This window comes from Phalaenopsis equestris, unplaced genomic scaffold, assembly GCF_001263595.1.
Source record: "Phalaenopsis equestris unplaced genomic scaffold, ASM126359v1 Scaffold000998, whole genome shotgun sequence".
NCBI classification, from domain to species: Eukaryota; Viridiplantae; Streptophyta; class Magnoliopsida; order Asparagales; family Orchidaceae; genus Phalaenopsis; species Phalaenopsis equestris.
In genome coordinates, this window is record NW_018165437.1 from 57044 (window position 1) to 80211 (window position 23168).

The following is a 23168-nucleotide window of genomic DNA, read 5'->3' on the forward strand; positions in this document are numbered from 1 at the left end:
CTGGAAAACTCAAGTTCAGGTGAGACCCGAGTTGTAGTGGACTTGTCATTCCGACTACTACAAGAGAGCATATACAAGTTTAGCCATACCAAGAAGTTAAGGAATCACCTCCCTCATGACACACATAAAGATCAAATCAATTCATAAAAAATCCAAGCATCCACCAACATCATTCAAATCGATCAATCCACACTAAAGCAAACAAAATACAACACAAAATTTCTCGACTCACAAACATACTAAATCAAACCACACTGATAACCATGGGTTGCCTACCACGAAGCACATAGTTTAGCATTACTAGCCCGATAAAGGATTTCCTCCCAGATCCAATTTTTATTTAAGTAAACACCGATCAATTACCAAATCTTTTTTAGATCCTGGGATTCCTATTAAATCCTCAAATTTTATTTTCCCTTTCAACTACTCAAACTGATTCCAATTATTGTTCCTCAAGTTTCTTTCTAGATCTAATATTCTTCTACTGGTATTCTCAATTTGCATATTAATATCATCCTTAAAATTTATAAGAAATGGTTTCTACATGATAATTCTAGATCTCTTAAATTTTTAGTTAGACTCTCGCTAGAAGAATCATATTCTAGATCAAATTTCACTGGGATATTCTTCTGTCTTAAGTTATCTTCTAATTCTTCCCATTGATATTGAGTAAATGGTGGAGTTAGTCTTTCTATAGTTATCTTATTTGAGGAAATAGGGTTTTCTATTTCCTTAGGATATTCTTCCATTGGTCTTTCAATCTCTTTATTTTCATTTCTTAACTCAAAGTTCTTTTGAAACATATCATCTAATTCTCTTCTAATTCTTAGTTCTATATCTTTATCTTATTCATGATTTTTTCCTTAGGGTTTATAGGGTTTATCTCATTGGTCACTAGGTAAAATATCTGGAGGATTAATATTAATTGAGTCAACAATCAACTCCAGTTGGTTTTCTACATTCCTTATAACAACCGCTTGACTTTTCAACTGACTCTCCATTTGTTTCACAACCTTATCTAACAATAAGTCCTCCTCATTTTGTTGGTTGAAATTAAATTGTGGATGATTGCTAATTGAGTTAATAATCTGCCTAGTTGGTTTTCTAATATTCCTTATTGCATCCCCTTGACTCTCCAACAAACTCTCCATTTGATAAGTGACCTATTCTGTAGACATCTCCTTCTCCTCATATGGTAGGTTAAAGTTAAACTCAAAAGGAAAAGAAGGTCCAAAGTTATAGTTATCTTAATTATTCCAATTACCTAAAGGAACATCTTCATTGTAATCCCAAGATTGGTTTCCTCCTTCATAATTGTTAATCCAGTTAATGTTGGAAGGATTATCCCAGCCTGGGTTGTCGTAATTGAAATAATGGTTATTTGAATGATCTTTTCTCTCATCAATATTTTCAAAAGATTTAATGTCAATCATCTGTCCAAATGAAATTTTCTGAATCACTAGGGGTTCTTGAAGTTGATACATTGAATAATGATATGATTTTCTTGAAATATCTACAATCTAAGAAGTTAAAATATTTAGTATATCATCTTCGTAATAATTCATCATTTCTAAAATATCTTTTGAAGTTATTTTCTATTTCCTAGTCCTCCTAATAGTTCTCTCTATTTTTGATTCGTATGATTCAAGCTCTGCAACTCCTAAACTATGCATACAAATCTAGAAACTTAACTAATATGATATATATCAAGCATGTTAAACAATGAAAAATATTTTTTGTATTTTTTTTGTTTTTTTAAATAAACAAAAAATATTTAAACACACTAGATAATAATATTACAATTTCCAAATCTAAGTCTTATAGATTCAACTAAAACTTCACCTTAAGTTCTCACTATAACTTCCCTGGCAACGGTGCCAAAAACTTGACCCAACCCGCAATTGCGCAGTAATTTAGCTTCCAAAAGATGGCAAAAAATTTGACCCAATTTATATTTAGCGGCTAGTGTAAAAAATTAAAATGTTATAAAATTTAGAAAAGTTTCTAGACACTAGGGGTATAATGCAAATATACGTATCGTTTCAAGTAAAATAGGGCTTTCTTTAAAAACCTAAGTATATATCCCACAGAGAAGCAAGGTAAGAAATCCCTTAGGCTAATTCTAATATATTACTAACACGTCTTAGTTAGGAATGTCAATTTAAGTGGTTTTTCTAACAAATAATCATAAATGTAAATCTTAAGTTTAAAACAACTAACAACTACTCCTAAATGAAAATATTAATGTAACGATAACAACTAATCCTAAATGCAAATATTAATTCTAAAGATAAAATATCTAGATAACTTGGTTTTGAGAATTTTGAGATGAAAAAGACTACCCTTCTCGTGCAATTACCTAGATAATGTATAGGAATGAAATGCTTCAAATATAATGTTGTCAGTGACAAATAGGAGAAATTTTATTTTTTACCCTCTATCAAGTGCATAAAGAACATTAGTTAATCCAGAGTTTGGTCTCTAAACTTATGGTTAGGCTAGGAAGATATTAGCTCTTACTCTAGAGTTCTCACTTCCCTTCACTTGAAGGCTAACATCTCGCTTTAGTTTCCAAGTATTTGGACCAAATTGGAGATTTTAGTCTGTCAGACTAAAATCTTCAATTCTATGCCCATAAAAAATTATCTCCCTATTTATTTGTGCACCCCTTGGATAATCACCAAGGATCTTTCCAAATTTGAGTGTGGTACTCACTAATTGGTGAAATCATACCACTTCCCACGCCATTATGTTTCGCATCAGATTTTAACAATACAAGCGATCAATTTGTAAAGTAAATTAAGAGCCGGTGAAAATACCATCACATTAATGAAATAAGAGAAGATATAAACAAATCTAAATTCTTAAACATGCTTCCATTTCATTGCAAAAAATAAGTAAAATGAAGAAAATGACATAAGCAGTAAAAGAATTTATATAATTATGAATTTATTATGTGCCAACAAGGAACTTATGTTTACCTACCCTCTTACGAGTGTATAGGTATGCTTAGCATTCTATTTGTTTTATGCAACTATTTATCTCATAAAAGCTCCTCATAGAAACAGATCATTAAATTATATTTCCTTAAAAGTTGCATTGCTGCCTAAACTATGTTACCATAGCTAACCGGTCAATGTTAGTGCTGGTTCACCTAAAAATAACCTATTTTTAGTGCATATTTTATAAGCCTTTTATGCACATTTTTTATGATATTAAACTTTAAAGGAAGGTATTTTGCATGTTTTTGGTTTCAAGTACATGAAATGGACATTTAGAGAAAATGAGAGAAAAATGGAGTAGAATTAAAGATTTTTGTGTGGTGCTATAGTGCCATCCCTTGGTGTCATAGCGCCATATACGAGCGACATGGGAGCTATAGCGCCCGTAACTACTTTTTTAAAAGATCCATTGAATTTGACCAAATTTTGGAGGGGAGTTTCAAGTGACCCTTGGTTATTTTATGTTTTCTATTTAATGAGAAGGATTTGGCTGAATTTCGAAACCTTTTGAAAGCTAGTTAGATTTTCATATTTTATGTTCAAGTGTAAGTGCGAGTGTGTTTTAGTGTTGAAAAGTTTGAAGATTGCTTAAAGGAAACTCCAGAAGTTTAATTGGAGAAAAGACATAAGGTACTTTGTATTTATGTTTAGGTTTTTGTTGTAAGACTTAGATTTGAATGCAAATATTTTGTTTTTATTTAATCTCCATGAATTCTGAGTAGTTCCCTTTCTTTGTCCTTGCATATGGGACTTAGTCTTGTGGGATGTGAATGATTTAAAGATTTATTTTTACTCTTAAAAATTGTGATGGTACTTTCAACGAAACATCGTTTACTTTACAAATTGGTCGCTTGTGAGGTTAAAATTCATTGTGAAATATAATGACATGGGATGACTATGATTTCACCTAACTAGTGGATACCACACTTCATTCTAGGTAGAGTCATTGCGATCACCTAAGGGGGAGTGCAAATAATGACATGGTTGTCACTTTCTTTATTATCTCTTTAGTAGTAATTTTTAATAAGCATATCATTTTAGAACTCTTATCTGTTTAATTTGCAATTTAAATAAAAATTTTGTAATTTGATTTTAAGAGTTACAGCTTTTCTCGTGGAATCATTACAAGGGTTTTAAAGAAAATCCTATATTACTTGAAATGATAAGTATACTTGTGTAGTGCCGCTAGTGTGAAAATCTATTATATATCATTATATTTGTTCACACTAGTAGCTAGATATAATTTGACACATATTTTCTGGCAAAATTAAGGAGATTAAAAAAATAAGTAATTGTGGGTCGGGTCAAGTGCATTCATGCTATTAGATCACTACTCTCCTGTGTCTTAGTTTCACTTACAACAAATTGTAACATAACATATTGCCACTTAAGTTATGTCAATGAAGCGAGGAAGATATTACTCATCAAATTAAATAAAAAACAATTCTATCATGAAACAAATTTTCCTACTCATGCTAATACTTCATATTAAAAGAAAATAGTAAGGAAAACTCCTCACAAAGCATGGATTAAACACAACAAAAAACATCATTAAATTAAAGGAAATTCACTAGAAAGTGTTTACAACAACTACAAAATAATGAAGAACACAATACTTAGCTTTTTTCCTCTGAAAGAAAAATGAAATCCCCTCCAACAAAGTCTCATGGCGATCCATGCAATGCTCATTCAATTCCTTCAAACATATCTCTAAAAAACCCTCACCAATCTCTCCAAACGTGGTGTAAATATACATCTTTATCTCTTCTCTAAACTCACACCAGAATTCTCTCCAAATAACCCCCTCTAGACTCTCCATGAGAGGCGCCAAGCCCCACGTTTTAAAGAGACACCAAACACCTCTTCATTCTAAGAGACACACCTCCTCACCCCAAGAGACACGCCACTTCATCCAAAAGCTTATCCAAGTGTCTAGATTCATTGAGCTACTCCACGCATGCAAGTTGCTTAAAATTTTCCAAAACATCCCAAAATGGACAAAGGTAATTGGTGTCAAATCAGTGTGAAAAGTAGAGAAAAATGCCGAAGGAGAACTCAAGAAGTATAAAGCAAGATTGGTAGAAAAATGCTAATGCTAAACAACTAGTATCAATTATAGTGAGATATTTTCTCTTATTACTCAACTTAAAACTTTTAGGCTAATCATTTCTTTAGAAGCTCAAAATAGGTGGAACATACATCAAGTAGATATAAAGTTTACCTTTCTAATTGGAGTCTTTAAAGAAGAAGTCTAATTTCAAAAATTGCTAGGCTACAGATTTAAAGGATAAGAAGATAAGGGTTTGAAGATGAAGAAGACTCTCTGCTGGTTGAAACAATCACACATGGCATGGAACCATGGCATCAAAAAATATTTCCTTAAAAAAACTCCATGAAATTCCCTCATGAGCATTGCCTCTATATTAAAGTCAAGGATGAAATGTTTTGATTGTGCTCCTGTGTGTAGATGATTTGATCTTCACTCGAAGTACTCCAATAAAACCTTAAAGAGTTAAAGAAAGTGATTTCTAAAGAGTTCGAGAAGATGAACATTAGAGAAATGGCATACTCTCTTAGTATTAAAGTTAAGCAAATAGATGAATACATTTTTATTTTTCAAGAAATATTTGGGAAGGAAATGGTCACGAAATTCAACATGAATTATTGCAACCCCATAAGTATGTTGATGGAAAGTGGCGACATGTTATCCAACAAAGAATATGAAGAAAAGGTAATCTAATCTTTTTCGAGATTTGGGTCAGAGCTTTCACTACCTGACTTGTACCAGGCTAGACATTTGTTATATCTTCCAATTTGTCTTTCACTATAAAGCGACTCCAAAAACCACTCAAATAAAGGAATTCTTCATTATATCAAAGTTCAAATGACTTTGGCCTATTTTATTTATCATCAAATGATTTCAAGCTTGTCGGATATAATGATATCGATTGGGTTGAAGAAATGGATGAGAGGAAAAACACCACGAGAATCTTGTTTCCATGATCAAAGTAAACATATTGACGCATGCCATCACTTCATTAGAGACTAAATCACAAGAAAACCGTGCAAATGGAGTATGCAAAGTCTTATAATCAAGTAGCTGATATATTCACCAAGCTACTCATATTAAATCTTATTTTTTGTCCATATAAATATGGGCTTTTATTGAGCTCATAATCTAGAATGATCTTTAGAACAATCTAGAGACTTTCTTAAAGAAAGTTTTAGAATATTCTCGTGACATGTTCTTAAAAAAATTTTTAGAAATTCTAGAATATGTACATAATGACTTAAGTATAAGAATATTCTAGAGTGTCAATAATACACATAGGATTTATATGTGCTGGCATAATCTTAATGAGGGTTTCACTAGTACAAATAGGTATGGTGTGTTTTAAGTTTATATCAAGAAGAAGAAAATACAGTGAAATAAAGGTGACTCTTTCATGTTTTATTCCAACTTTTTCTTGTGATTTCTCCTATCATAATAGTTTTTTATTTTCAACATCTTGAGTAAATTTTGATAAAGAAAAATTAGCTTTTCCAAGGGACATGATGGTTAAAATAAATTGATGGCAGAGGTCAAATCTCAATATCAACCAAGGCTTCTCAATCACTTTCTTTTCTAATCTTCTTCTTTGAATTTCCCCTTCTTCCACAATTTGCTTCAAAGGCCACTTGAGTCCATTAACAAGCCTAGTTTTTTCTATTTTTTTCTTCGGTTCCAATAAGTTTAGCTACTTAATTGACTTAGTGATATACAATCAAGCTTCATTTATTAAGTCTTCACTTTGAATCTTATATTATTGTTGGAGCACATTTTGTTATTTTACAGTGATAACTTGTACATAAAAGTGGGAAAATGAAGATGAATAATGAATTGCCCATATTCACATCTGCCATGTAGTTTTGAATAACAGAAAATATATATAAATAAGCATGGTATAAGGATCTCTCTTAGTAGATAGTCATGCATGAAACTTGCAGTAAACTAAAATTAAGAAAGCAAATCCTATGAGAAATTTAAGATAAGGCAAAAGTTAGCTTTGTATGTTCTACAAAAAAATATGTTCAAAATTAATATAACCATAACAAATTTACAAGGCATTTAGCAATAGCATGTAATATATTTTAAAATATTTAGCATACTTTTTTTTTATTGTGTTCATTATTGTAATGCAAAATAGAAATGTATGCCTTGAAAAAAAATCCTTAAAATATTTAACCTATAAGAAGTTAGGAGCTACATCTCGTACCTAATATGAAGGGGATTTTAATTACATATGTGTAACAATCATAACATTAACATTTATATATCTCACCTCAAATTACTCATGTATAGATTAAATATTTTCACTATAGGAAGATCATAAGATTTTTACAGAGTAATATATTAAAAACATTAATTTTAGTTAGAAAAATATGGTTATATGTGAATTACCAATAAAAATTATGTCTTTGTAAAATACTTTGTTGAAAATGCATTATGAAAACTAAAAAATTCATTTAAAAAATTTATTTTGGCATATCTCTGATGGCAATTCTTGTTAAAAAAACATCAGAAATGCCACTGGAAGATATTTTATTTACAAAAAAAAACTCATTAAATAAATGACAAATTTTTCTTTCAAAAATATGGAGTTCAAATTTTTTTATTGGGTATTTCTATTAAAAAAATTAATTGTTGAACCCAAATCTATATTTTAGGCTGTGCCCAAGGGATAAAGTGTAGAATCCAAGAGAAGGAGACAGAGAATGAGAATTTGTTCGCCATCCCAGAGGCAAGTCCTTGTTCATTTCTCCTGGATGACGGTTGTTTGCTCGTCCCAATAAGCATCAATATTTGCTCATTTTGGAGGAGGAGGGTTTTTTGCACATCCTAGAGTAGAGTCTTTATTTGCTCGTCTTAGAGGAGGGCTTTGTTTGCTCATTCTGGAGGAGAGGCTTTGTTGGCTCTACCTGGAGGAGAGTATTTGTTAGTTCATCCTAGAGGAAAGGCTTCACTTATCCCATGGAGATTCTTTGTTTGCTTATCTCAGAGCAGAATCTTTGTTTGCTCATTCCAGAGGAGGGTCTTTATTTGCTCATCTTAGAGTAGAGTCTTTGATTGCTCGTCCTAGAAGAGAGACTTTGTCTGCTTGTCCTAGAGAAGAGTTTTTTTTTTGCTCATCCCAAATGAGAGGTTATGTTTGCTCATCCCAGAGGAGTGACATTGCTCTCTTGTTCCGAAGGAGAGTCTTTGTTCGCTTGCCTTGGAGGAGAGCCTTTGTTTGCCTGTCTAAGAAAAGAGGGTTTGTTTGCTCATCCCAATGGAAAGTCTTTGTTTACTCGTTTCGAAGGAGAGACTTTGTTTGCTCTTCCTGGAGGAGAGGCTTTATTGGCTAGTTCCAGAGGAGAGGCTTTGTTGGCTACTCCCAGAGGAGAGGCTTTGCTTGTTCATCATGGAGGTGGGAATTCACTCATTCTAGAGGAGATTCTTTGTTTGATCGTCCCGGAGCAGATTCTTTATTTGCTCATCCCAAAAGAGAGTCTTAGTTTACTCATCCCTAGAAAAGAGGCTTTGTTTTCTTGTCCTGGAGGAGAGGCTTTGTTGGGTCATCTCTTAGGAGAGGCTTTGTTCACTCGTCCTAGAGGAGAGGATTTATTGGCTCATCCTGGAGGAAAGTCTTTGTTTGTTCATTTGAAAGGAGAGGTTTTGTTTGCTCGTCACAGAGATGGTTTGTTTGCTTGTCCCAGAGGAGAGTATTTGTTCGTTCATCCCATTAGAGAGGCTAAAATATTTTTTGGAGTGTTTATCCTGAAGGAGAAACTTAAATGACAGGGGACGAATATATTTGTCTTTTTTTCCTTCTCTTTTTTTTATTACCTTCTTCATTTAAGAAAAGTAAGGAAGGTAAAGAAAAGATACTTATCTTTTTATTCCTCTGTAAAAGATCCTCTACCTCTTAGAAAGTGAGAGAGGTTCTTCCTTCTCTTATTTTTTTTACTCTATACCATTTCATATCTCTTTATCTTATTATCTTGTCATTTTTTATGTCTTGTTACTAATTTTTTTCTTCTTCCTCATATTTTCTTCTTCTTCTTTATCTGGTTTGGGCTTTCTCCAACTTGAAAGACTCATATTCTTGTTAGTGGCATGCTCCATGCTCACTGCACCACACATTTTAGGGTGTTGAACCCAAATCGGTCCTTTGGCTCATGCTCAAGGGATAGAGCACTTAATCCAAGAGATGGAGAAATAAATTGAGAGAAAGAGGGATACAGTTGCCTCGTTGGTGGCAAATATGGGAGTTCCAAAGCTCTTTGGTCCTTTTTATTCCACACAACTTGAAGGTTACAAGTGAGAAGAAGAGAAGAGTTTCCTTTTCACATGGGGGCTAAGAGAAAGAGAGAGAGAGAGCCTAGGATCCCCTTTTTACATCTTAAGCACCTTTATTTATAAATAGAGAAAGAAGAAAAAGGAATATTACATTTATGCCTCTATTTTAAGGGGAGCTGTGGGGGGTTCCATTGCTATTTCCTTGCTTAAATCTATTTCTCTGGAGCATTCTCATCATTGGACCGGTCGGCATTTGTTGGCAGATCTAAGTGATTGGTCAACTAGTTTGCTGAAGGCCAGCCTAAGTGCCCTTCATGTGGCTAGCCCAGATCGCCGACATGTAGGTGAAGGTTGGCCCAAGCAACAGATCGATTGAATGCTCCATGGTCAACCTGTTTAGCTAGTCGGCAGGTGATGTTCGATGCATATGGTCGTCGGATGATGATCGGGCAGTCGACCCATGTGGTCGACCAAAGGTTTTTGTGGTCGGTTAAGGTTGGCAAGCCCTTAGTGGTCGTTGATTACTTCCTGTGGCAATCTAAGATTCATCGGCTGAAGGTGGCCAGTTATTGGTGGTCAACTGGTTGCTCTCTATGGTCAGTCCTTGGTGGTCAATCAGCTGATCTCCGTGGTTGGCCATCCGGGAGAGAGTTGCTGGCGATACCTCTAGCAACAATATTCCTTCAACTCAGCGAGGGCCTATTTTTTGTTTATATATTAGTCGAATAGTCAAGCGACCAAATTTCAATCATAAATGATTTTTTTATCATAATGGATTGAAATTATCTCTAATCCAACCAAAATTTTGTTGGTTTAAGAAAAAAATACAAAGATTGCTTTTAGATTACAGATTTTACACCTACATTATACAAAAAAAATAAAATTATATCTTGATGAAGCATCAAAATTATGTAGCATCAAATGAGCACAACAATATTAGGAAGAACAGAAAAACACACACACAGATATTTATATAAAGATAAAAAAAATCTTCTAAACAAACACTACCTATAATTATTTCCAAAACATACAATGTTGCGTGTAATTCTGAAGTAAATTGAACAAGACATGAAATAGTAATAAAAAAATAACTATAAATTACTATTTGTCACTCTCCTCATTATCCTCCATAACATTTTACTCTTGCTCTTCCACTACAGCTGCTTCTCCCTGCTTATTTTTTGTTGAATATAATCCTTATTTTTAAGTAACTAATCAAGTTTCAATTTAAGCACTTGCTTGAGAGACTCAATGTCCTCAGCAAAGTCAAACATACCTTCTAGCCAAATCATCTATCAACACACTACTTACCATAGAGAAAGAATGGTTCACATCATATGCCATATCTTGCAAGCCAAATTCGTATATCCTTCTTTTCTTTTGAATCCGAAGGCTTCTCTCCATATATGAAACTCTAAGGGCTTAGATTGGCAAGTTGAGGTACCTATACTACTTGAAATTTGGCTTTATGCCTTCTTCAACCTCATGTACTTATCTTACAGGGAATTACAAAGTGATTAAAATAGAATACTTTTTCTAATGAATTATAATTTGAAATTAAATACTTTGCTTATATTAAGTTCTTCGTGACCTGACATCAACCTATTATTGGTCCACTTAGTGCTGATGTGTGATCTACTTAAAATTTTTCTATCGTGGATTCTCTTTCAAGAACTTATTTCAATAAATATATTTAAAGATTTATAAAATTGATTATCAATATTTTTAATATGTGATGCCTACAAATAACCAACCTTCTTCAAAGCATAATGTGTGAAACTATGCGTCTAATATATAGGGAACTTCCCATGCCTCCACATTCTGATGCCCATTTTTATCTTTCTTGGTCCCATTCGGGAACATAGTCAGAAGTGATCTAGGCAATGTATGTGGCCAAATTCAAAAAGTCATTTTTCCATACTTGTAAATATTTATGAATATATTGTATAAGCTAAAAGCACTTCTTAAATCTCTAAACTCTTGTTAACTTCTACCAATACTTGGGTAGCCACCAAAAAAATTATTTCAACATAAAACATATCAATGAGATTCATTATAACTAGAGCATCATGTATTATGTAATTATATAGCTTTTAGTTAGCACCTTAAATCTACTTAATCACATGTCTTGGTCCTTTATTGGAATCTTCTTCTACGATAAATATAGAGAATTTTATTTGCTTCTTATTATGTCTCTAATCTTATGCACTACCTTTTTGATGGATTCAAATTAATAATAAATTTTAGTTACCATTATATATAAAAAAAGAAGTGAAAAGTAATGATTATAAACTTACTTACCCACATCATGCTTTATATAAGTGTGTGATGTGGTTGTACTAGCTACACTTCACTCAATAGAAGTTAGGGAAAAACCAACCTAACATGGTGGAGATAGTAGTGTTGTTGATGGTGCAATTAGAAAGATTAAAATGGAGTTATGTCAAGAAGATATGAGGAGTAATATAGTTATATATTTACAGGTGGAGTAGTATGGTGTGGTGAGATTGATGAGTAGATCATGGTGGTAATAGTGATCATTCTACTTATTGATAGGACTTAAACATTTGAAATGTTTCTAGTAAATTTTATATTTTATTTCTTTTGTATGGTAATTTATTCTTGTGAAGAGTATATTTTCTGTATTTTATAAGTTATAGGTGTTAAACACACATTGGAAAGCTAAAAGAAAAAGTTGGAAAAAAAATGAAAGAATAGGTTTTGGCATAATTATCCTACTATGCAACATAATTAAGAGAGGCCGCACCATAATTATTTTATATCTGGCATAATTGCAGCAGCGTTTGTCTAAACCCGTATTTATAGCTTCTTGGAAAAATTTTGTGTGGTTTTTGAATCCTAATTTATATAAGAATATGTATGAAGACTAATTAGAAACTTTTTGGCCTTTGGATCTTTGCCTTTATGGTTTAAGAGAATCTTTGGGGCTCTAGGGTTTCTCCCTATGGTTCACTTGAGACCTTTTTTTTTTTCTATTTTCTTCTTTTTCATGTTTTGTTTAGAGTTTGAAAAGGTTGTAAGGAGAAATTAAGTGTAATTATATGAGGGGGGGAGGGGGGGGGGGGGGGGGGGGGGGTCTAGAAGTGCTTGTATTGAATGGAGATGTTCATGGTGTATTGTAAGAACCGATTAACTTGGGTTTAAGTTTCTATACCTCTTGCATTGTTTGTCTTTTTATGCCCCAATAAAAGTTGTCGTGCTTTATTTTCTTAGGCTTTGTAGTTAATCTTGTTTTCATACTCAGTAATATGACATGTGTTGTTCTCATTATTCATTTTGTAGATTTTGTTCACTAGACACATTTTATGTGCTTAAATTTCATATGTTGATGTGTTAACTTTTCAAAAATATGAACAATGCACCATCAACACCTCTTAAAACTCAATTCAAAAATCAAAGATAACAAAATACAACGCTCGGATCCAACACAATCATGCATTAGAGTAGCACAACAATGTCATGTAGTAATGCCCTTGTGCTCGTCATTGACTTACTTCAATTTGGGGAATTCCACTAGTCTCTATCAAGGCTTAATTTGGACAAGAGAGGAGACTTTTGTAAGCAATGGGGAGTCTCAAGCATTCTATTTTCTGCATTTATAGTCTAAGATTTCTCTTGTAAGTGGGCAGTGAGCGTGAGATCTTATATTGAGAGACATTTATAAAGGAAGCAAGTTGATGACTCTATTGGAGAAGGAAGTGAATTGGGGCAAAGATTGTATTACAAGTTTTATCTATTTTACCTCTTTTCATGTAAACTTTCTTTGAATTTCAATGGAAATGCATGTTAACTTTACGCACATGATTTTGAACTAAAACTGTTATTTAATTCTTTGAGTTGTTCATGTAAAATTCATGTCAATTCATTGTTAAATTTGTAGAATCTATAAGATGAAGTTGATCTTTTAACTTTCTAAACCTCAATTACACTTAGAAGTCATCTAGGGCATTAAAAATTATTGTAATATAGGACTATAAAAAGAATAAAAGCATAATTGAGTTCTAAAATAAATACTTAGTTGAACAGAAATATTGCAAAGAAGTGTTTGTGCACAATCTTCTTAGAGGAATAAAGAATTCTGAAAATCTTTACAAGGTTAAGAGATCTTAACTATAATATAAGATTCCAATTCTTATTATGTATCATAAGAAAATAAAATTTAGTTTTATCCTTAACTATTAACTAATTCAAAAGAAATCTCATAGAGAATCATTGACTGCTGTACAAACCAATTTAAGGAAATTTATCAAATAGTAGAACACACTCACCCCTTCAAATTAGGAACCTTAGACAAATTTTAAAATATCAAACAATTTGAATTAAATTTTGAATTAGATTACTCCTCATGAGATGGACAACTAGAATTAAAAAGTTCAAATGCTACTTAATCGAAACACATATTTGTGTGACTGAGTACATGTGCATCATTGCATAACTGATGATCACTCTGATACCAAGAATGTTGGGATGAAAGAGGGCCAAAATTATGTGTTATGTTTACAAAATCAAGGTAGAGAACTTAGAAGGGAAAGAAAAAATTATTTTTTTTTGGAAAGAAGAAACATACAAATATTGAATTAACCATTCACCACTAATATTAATTTATAACCATTCACCACTAACAACATGGTAAAAATGGGTTGACTCACCCATGACTAAATCAACAATGACTTCCAAAGAACGTGAACAAATCCAAGACATTAATTTTGAATCAATCATCACCAAAATGATCATGCTATTATGCAATTATAGAAAAACATTTAGACGTCCTTATTTCTTGATGTTGTTAAAGAGGTGAGAAACCAAAAACTTTCAAACTTCTAAATATTAAGACCTGTAATGAAGATACAATTGAATCACAGCTTTTGGGTCTGTAAAATGAAGTAGCACAATATCAACTGGAATAATCCTAATTTTGCATACATACAACCATATGCATCTTTATTTTTTTCCATGTCATTCAACAAGCCTATCGCATCAACCACAGTTATTGCTAATATTAATCTTGCTAGACTATCTGCGTTCTGCTATAATATTGGACTAAAAGCACTTGTGCTATGAGTACATGAAAAATGGCTGGCTCGACTAATTATTCTTCAAAATAACGCACAAACTGGAATGGTTAAAAGTCGTCAAAAGAAGCTGCTTGCAAAGATTTGCAGCAGAGATGCAACTCGAATAAATCTTCTTCCAAACTTTCAGATTGCTCTTTAAACAAATTGAAAATAGTATTTATCTACATTTTTCATACTAAAATCTTTACTTTTCCAGGAGGAAGTCTACATTCTTATATCCTGACCAATTCTGTGCCTCCCCTGTATCTCATCGATAATGGCCGAACAACAACAAGATGAACAGCAAGCTATCGAGCAGCCTGCACCTCCCCAGACTTCACAACCCGATGTATCAGTTAACGATTATTCGGTTCCACTAGCTGCTGATAACGACTTGAATGGACAAGATGCTTCACCCAGGGCTCCAGACAGAGATGACCGAAAGATATTGCCAGTTCAAGCGAGTCTACAAAATGGTCACACGTCGTACCAGTTACTCCAGCCTTCGATCCACTCACCGATCAATGCAAACGGGAAAACCCCCGTGCAGAAACCCAGTGTAAAATACTTACGCAAAGACCAACATCTGATCATCCCCACTCCACTCGGTATGTCACCAGTTGAAAATGTGAAAGGGCGCGCTCGTACACACGCGCAACTATCTGCACGCTACTGGAGAGCAACACATTTCACCTACGCCGAGATTCGAAAGATGATATTGCCATCTCACAACCAACTACAAGTGTGTCAAGCCGTAGATTCTAAAGCCTACCAAGCAAGAAACGAGATTTTCAACGATTGGAATCTAGCAACTTGGTATGATGGATTCGAAACGGATCAGCCGGAGCTAAAAGATTTGGTCATGGCTGCTTTCAGCGCCGCCTGCCAGTTTAACTGCGACATTCGCGATGTCGGCGTGCTTAATAGACCGGACATGCAAGTGAACGACTCGGCATGGGCCGTTACCCAAAACGTGCCTCCTGAACGATTGGAGAACAAAATTCAACCATTTTCCATACAGTGTATAGCTGCACTTAACTACGAGCCCGTCGGACGATATTCGTTAGCAGCTTACGTGCGAGCTTTCGGTATAGGTATTGGCATACTGCCCTCGAAGACGTCAGAAATGCAAATGGAATGGAGATTCTCTCTCGCTCCGCCTAGCTATGAAAGTGTGATGGCGGTGAATCAGTTTCAGGCAGCTTATCAACGTCCGCTCGACACATTGTGCGCTAATATACTAGCCATGTTCGGCATTTTGCATCTTGCAAAGGACAGAACCTATAAGTCTAACGACATTAATATGGATAGGATATGCGCCTCGTATATCAAGACTCTGCGTACGGATGTGACTCAATATGTGGACATTGATAACATGCTGGCACACAAGGAGGCAATAGCACGCACCGGACCCCACCCATTCGGATTAGCGCAGACGCTGTGGATAGCTCGAGTGATGGGGCGACATGGACTTCTTACGGCTCCACTTGCTCTCAGGCTTAATGCGACACCTCCTCCCGTGCAACGACTAATGCTAGCACATGCTTGTTCGCGCGAGTGGGCAAACTTTCCAGCTTTTTATATGGTGCAGAGGGCGGTATGATGCGATGCGTGCGGAGATTATGCATATCAGGACTAACGCACCTGCATACTCGGCGCTACACAGATTCTATGGCATCCAGGATCAGAAATTTATCAGAGATGAGGTTGCAGCATACGTCGAAGCTATGTTGCCGGCGGTATATGGCTACATTACGGTTGCTCATCGGAGCGTAATGGGGCAGAAGGAAGGTTTAGGGTTTGCTTTGTGTCTGGAAAATATAGCTCGTGACAACGAGAACTTAGCGAACCGGTGGACTCGTGCTTGGGAAAGCGGCTTCAATGGTTTTAGGTTTTTGAATTAGGAATCTTCATGCATGTCAACGAGACATATATGCCGCACGACATCCAGGGTGTGCAAATGCCGCTGCCGGCGATAGCGTAGCACCAGCATTAAGTGTGCAATATCCGCATAACCGAACTCTTTAGTAGCTTGCATTAGTCCCATATAGTACTTAGCTTTAGTGTAGGGTATGATCCAGTGGTCAAGCCATGTAGGTGTTGCATTAGATGCATCCATGTTTCCTTTTGCTTCGTAATAGTATTAATAAAAAGTCTATAATAAAGATGAACACCATCGCATAGAGAAGGTTTATCTTGCAGCAATAATAGATCTTTCTGTATTATGCACGAATGATCTTTAGAGATACGATATTCAATTTAATAAGAGAGTTACGATTAATTTTTTGAAGCAGGCCTATTAAAATAATATTCTCAAGAATATGGCATTTAAAAAAAAAAAATTATTTTGCTAGGGCTAAAGCAATATTCAGTTTACTCCTAAAATTTTTTCCTTTCGATGCCCATTTCTTAATTCGTGTGTGTGAAATAGGAAAAAAATATTTTGTCTGGACACCGCACGTGCAGACAACAAAGTACCGAGCGTTACATCGTCATACACTTCATCAAAGGACCTGTGACACTTGATTGTTGGTTGTTTGGACGTGTGGACGTCCGCACAGAATATTTTTTCGCGAAATAGTTGCCGATTGGGTACAAATAAGGGAGGCCATTTGCTCTGAAAATCACACCAAAAGTCAAAAATTTATTTGGATGAGCTCTGAATTTGGAGAAAATATTAAATATGAATAACCGTATGTGCGTACACTAATTATGGTGGAACCAGATACGGTGGAATGCATCCCTGAATTTGAGGCATCAATATCTGTTTTGTATTTTTTTTTCTGCAAAGAGGTTTGTTTCCCTTCTCTTTGTATTTTATTCAATTAGTAACTAAATGTAAATAAATAAAATATAAAATAAATATTGAAAAATTTAAAAAACATTAATAATAAAAATTATTATTATTATTATTATTATAGTAACAATATTTAGTGAGAATAATTTTTTTTTTTAAAATGACAGAAAAACATAATAATATTTAATTACTAAAATTAATTTTTTGCTAATAGTTTTTTTTCCTAATAATACTAATAAAACTAGTTACAATAATTATATTAATAATAATAGTATTATTATTATTAAAATAGTAGCCTTATAAAATTAATGATAATGATAATAAAAATAACTTAATTGATAATATAATAATAATAATAATATGATTGTTATTATTATGGTTACTATTAGTTTTGACAATAATAATAATCAAATATAATATAATAGAATAATCATAATAAAAAGATTAATAATAATAATAATAATAATAATAATAATAATATTAGTAATAATAATAATAATATTATTATTATTATTAATTATAACAGATCCCAGACTATCCTAGTGCTCGACTTTCGACATATTTGAAGAAACATTTTATGTTTTATTCTAATGTTTCATTAGAATGTTAGGGCTTATATTACATGACATATAATCATGCAGGAGCCTAAAAGAAAGGATTTACTTCGTGACTAGGCAAACCACCTCAACGTTTTAGGGTGAAGTTCACCGATAGAACTAAAATTCTGGAGCCTTAACCTAAAAACATGCAATGTGATGGACTTACAACCATGCTTGGAAAGGGATGCCATTTAAACCACCTAATTGCATTCAAAATCATTTGTGTTCGGTCTCGATGTGCAAGGTAGGGTAGGTAGTTATTTATTAGGAGTTTTAGGCCTTGCGACTTGATCAAGCTGCCTAGGTATGTATGGTGTTTCTAATGTCCTAAGACTAATACAAACATATTTTATAATTTTAAATTTAAATGTTTTATGCCTAACTTCACTCAAATGTTTAGTTTAAATTGGTGTTGAGTGCATCAAAGAAAGTTGTGTAATCAGTTATTTAAGTCCTTGATGATGAATGCATAGAAGGTTTGTTTTAAAAGACCAATTTGTATGTGTATAAAGAATTAAATCTATAAGGTAATGGTTCTTAAGGATCAAAGCACCCATTTTTGTGGAATGAGTAAGGGCCTGAAGACAAGGAATATGGGCAATGTGTATGTCTATAGACCATGTTATCATTCATATTCCTAAGTTAAAGGGGAGTTCCTACTAAGTTTTATTTGATGTCAATCGTGGTTGTTTAGATGTATGAAGCTTTTTGGTTGTGAATGTTTGATTCATGTGGTTTAGTTTTGATTTTAAGTTTCATTTTGAAAAATTAAGTTAAAGTTATTTAGGTTGGGATAGAAGGTTTAATCTTTAGGTGAGCTAACTGGTAATCCAGAAAAAAGGTAAAAATGTAAATATCGGCCTATAATTTGGGCAGATCTATCGATTGAACACAAAAAAACTTAGGTGGTGGGTGCCAACCTAACTTATGTCAGACTTGTCAATTGGCATCATTCGTACTACCATTGATGATTTAGTTGAGGTTCATCATTCGCTTCATGTTTTGGCTTCTTTTGGATAGTTTGAATATTTATAGTCAGTTGACCATAACACTGCCTAACTCTACAAAAGAAAAGAAAACTCGAAAGAAAAATCCTAAGTTACTACAACAACCCATTTATTTAAAGTAGCCCTGTAAAATTAGGTTAGCACACCTTAATAACATGTAAAGTAAATCTAAAATGACATTTTGTAGGTTATCCTGAGCAGTCCTATAAAACAGAGTCAGAATGCTTCATTCCAACGTAAATGTGTTTATTATGATTGTTTATCATTTTTTTGTTTAGAACAGTCCGGTCAAGATGCTCATGGTTTTCTATTGTCCCAGGGTTGTTGGGTTCCCTAATTTACTTAGTTTGGAGAGGCCATCAAGCCTACCCCAGCCAAAAGATTCCTATCAACAACCATGAGTCATCCTCCAAGAGATCTCTGTAGATCCAGGTAGCAGGGTTAAAGTTGTGTTCGTTGACCTTTGTCCATTAGGGTTTCATTTATTTTTAGTGTCATTTTTGTATTTTAAGGGGTTAAAAATTTTAGATTGCTTAAGATTTCTTAGCAGACTAAAATTTTATTATTATTATTATTTTTTATGTTGAAATGACCAGTCAAGATCCCATAGTTCCATCCTCCCGGGTTCATTAATTAAGTGGTTTGTGTAGTCACGAATGACTGGAAGGTACTTCTTTAGTAGCCATGGATTGACTCCTTCAAAGTTCCTTCTCAAAACAAGTTGTGTTTTACGATTGAAGTTTAAGGTTTAATAATTTTTAAGGTGTGTTTTATGTCATACATTTTATGTTTATTTTGCATTTTAGCCCACGTTATTTTTGGAGTGTGTTAAGTGTGCTTTTATCTCTCTTATGAGCAGTGGAACACTCCTTAACTTAGGTTACTCAAGTTTAAGTTAAGCCAGGTCAAGTTGACTCAAGTTTGATTTAAGTTGATTTGGGTTAACCTGAGTTAGGTTGAGCTACCAAGAGTTTGTTTAAGTTGATTTGGATTAACCCATGTTTGTTTTGAGAGGATTTGGGTTAACCTGAGTTAAGTCAGGTTGAGCAAGGTTTTTCTTTTTAAGTTGATTTGGGTTAACTCGAGTTAGGTCGGGTAGACCCAGGTTTGTTTTAAGTTGATTTGGGATAGTCCAAGTTATATTGAGCTGACCCAAGATTGGTTTATGTTGATTTAGCTTAACCCATGTTAGTTTGGGTTGACCCGGACTTGTTTTAAGTTGATTTAGGTAAACTCAGGTTAGGTTAGGTTGACTTGGATTTAGTTTAAGTTAGTTTGGGTTAACCCAAGTTAGGTCTAACTGAACCAAGTTTGTTTTAAGTGGATTTGGGTTGAGTTAGGTTTAAATTAGTTATATCAAAATTACATTTAATGTAAAGTTTGGGTTAGTTCTAAGTTTGGTTAGACTTATGTTATATTTAAATTTTGCTTAGGTTTAGGTCTATGTGTAGGTTACATGGCATGTCTAAAAATGTGTTATTTTTTATCTACATTTAATGCTTATTTTAGTGATATTATAATTTAAAGGAAGGTACTTTTGTGTTTTTTATTACAGGTGTAATAGATTAAGCAATTGGAGTAAATGGAGCAATTTGGAGTCAGATGGAGCAATTTGGAGTTTATTGGAGCAAAGAAGAAAATTTTTACCTGACGCTTGGGCGTCAGACAGTTATTTCATGCTTCTAGAAGGCTGACGCCCAAGCGTCAAGCAGTTATTTCATGCATCTATAAGGCTGACACCTAGGTGCCCAAACATGGCGCCTAGGCCCCAGAAATTGATTTGACATTTTTTTAAGCCTTTTTGATGGATTTTTGAATGGGGCTTGGTGCCTCTTTGTTTGGGAAGTGTCTTTTGGAGTTCTTAGTGACACTTGACACTTAGGAAGAAGATAGAAAGGGAGGAATTGAGAGATTTCTTCATTTCTTGTATTTATCTTTTAGAGATTGGAGAGAGTGAAAGGGATTGCTATTTGATGCGCAAGGAGGGTGTGCATCTCCTGTAAAAATAAGTCTTATACTCTTTTTGTGTTTGCTTTGAATTAGTTCAATATATTTGTATGATTTCAATATCATTTGCAATGAAAAATCCATGTGTTTTCTCCATGCTTAGTGACTAATTTTCCTTACTCTTTCCTCTTATTATGAAGTAGTGGCATGCGTAGGAAAATTTGTTCTATGATAGAATAAATTTAATTTCCATGTGATGAGTAAAATCTTTGTTGCTTCATTGACATAACATACTGGTCATAGGTTATATTAAAATTTGTTTTATGTTGAGAGCAAGACTCGGAAGTACAGTGTCTTCACAACTTTAGTGCATTCACATTGTCTAGTTAGCTATGATGAAGTAGTCAGGTGGAGATGTAACTTTTACAGGAAATGTACTTCATGATTTGTTTCTATTAAGAGCTTCTAGGTGATAATTGATATAAGTGAATGGGTTCCTTATCATGAGTTGTAAGGTTGTTTAACCACCTTCATATCTCTGCTAGTTGTGTAAACCTAATAGAATATTAAGCATATTTATACACTCGGAAGAGGGTAGTGATCCTGGTTGAATATAGTTGTGTAAAATTTATAAAGTTGACTCCACTTTACAACGGTGCCAAAAACTTGATGTAGTATTTTATTAATAATAACGTTAAGCTCTTAAGATTGGAATTCTACATAAGTATACGTATTGTTATCAAGTAATATAAGACTTTCTGTTTAAGTTCCAAATGTTGATCCCACGGGAAAGGTTTAAATGTGAAATGATAAATCAACTAAGAAATTCACAGAAATCAAAAATCAAACGAAATTAGTGTCACTAATTTTGAATGTGTAAGGTGCTAACAAAACTAAATTATTAATTACTAGCAAACTTTAAATGCAAAGTTTAAAATAGTAACTACTAAACTATGTTTATGTGATGAAGTTTTCTAATATGAAAAAACATTTTTCCCACTACAATGAGCTTTTTGGTGAAATAAGATGAGATAATGGTTTAAACTTGTATTGTGCTAAAAAGGAGCAATTTTAATTCTCTACCCTGATTCAGTGTTATAAAAAATCATTGGCTAATTATAGGTTTAGGTCCTAAATCCGTGGCTAGGCTAGGAGGATATTAACTCCCACTCCAGAGCTCTCAATTCCCTTTCCCTGAAGGCTAATTCTTGCTTTAGTTTTTAAACACTAAGATAAAATTGTGGATTTTTAGTCTGTCATCCAAGAAATCTCCAATTCTACACCCAACAAAGTATATTTCCCTATTTATTTGTATTTAATTCCATGAACGAAACACTCCCTCATGGACTTAAATGTGATTCTCACTCTGTTGTAGAACTCATACTCCATTTCTCAGATCATATGTTTCACAACATATTTTAATAATTCAATTAACCAGATCGAAAAGTAAATTAAGAGCGGAGTTAAAAAATCATCACAATTTATTTTAAATTTTAACATTAGCACATCCAAATTATCTCTTCATTTCACCATATCTCAGAGTAGGGAGAAAGATAAATGAATCTACTCAGACTTCATGAGAAATATACAACAAAACACAAATTTCATATATAAAAGAAAGTTCATACAACAATAATAAACAAACAACACTTATTTGAAACTCTTTCTCAAAGCAAATCCTTTGTAGGCTCTCTTAGGAAATGTAGGAAGAAGAAATCTCTCACTTATCTTCCTCTCTAACAATTCTTAGAGAAAAATTCACACTTAAACTCACCACAAAAACTCAAAAGTATAAGAACAATAATTAACTAATGGTGTGGAATGTCGTGGAATGTAGGTGTGTGAAGAGAAAAAACTGAAATGAGTGGAAGAACTCAAAATGGTGGAATGAGGGGGTTTCTGATCAAATTTCGGCCCTAAATAGAGCCTAGGTCGGTTCTCTATAGGTGCATCCAAAAACTCTTCAAAAAGCATCCAAATTCGTTAAATCTTCTAGAAATAGGGTTTGCACTGACATTGGCGTCGTCGGCGCCAGAGGCCATTCAATTAATTCAGCCTTCTCTGTCAAATGGCGCCGACACCCAGTTTGGCATCATTGACCTTGAACATTTTTTTAAATTCTCCACATCCTTTTCGCTTTCTTTTTTGCTTTAAGCCCTAAAAATCAACAACTTACAAGAAAACATCAAAATACCTTCCATTAAAATGCAATAACACCAAAAATAAGTATAAAATATGGAATGCATATATTTTTGGTGTATTAAAATCCCCCAAACTTAAATGTTATTTGTCCTCAAGTAACTCCTTTACTACATAAAAATCATAAAAATTACTATATAAAAATATGACTTATGGTAGAGAATTTAACTTCTAGATTTTCAAATCTCAGTTCACTAAATACAATAGCATAACTTAAGAAAAC

At 33.5% G+C, this 23168-nt stretch overlaps 1 protein-coding gene across 1 annotated transcript in view; it reads left to right on the forward strand.

The window, feature by feature from the left end:
* LOC110032662 overlaps window positions 1-15999 on the forward strand; it is a 24422-nt gene extending 8423 nt beyond the window's left edge. Inside the window, exon 2 of the mRNA XM_020736359.1 lies at window positions 14614-15999. Within this exon, the coding sequence (XP_020592018.1) occupies window positions 14674-15999 (1326 nt within the window). The 5' untranslated portion in view covers window positions 14614-14673. The remainder of the gene's footprint in view (window positions 1-14613) is intronic.
* The last annotated feature ends 7169 nt before the right edge of the window (window positions 16000-23168 follow it).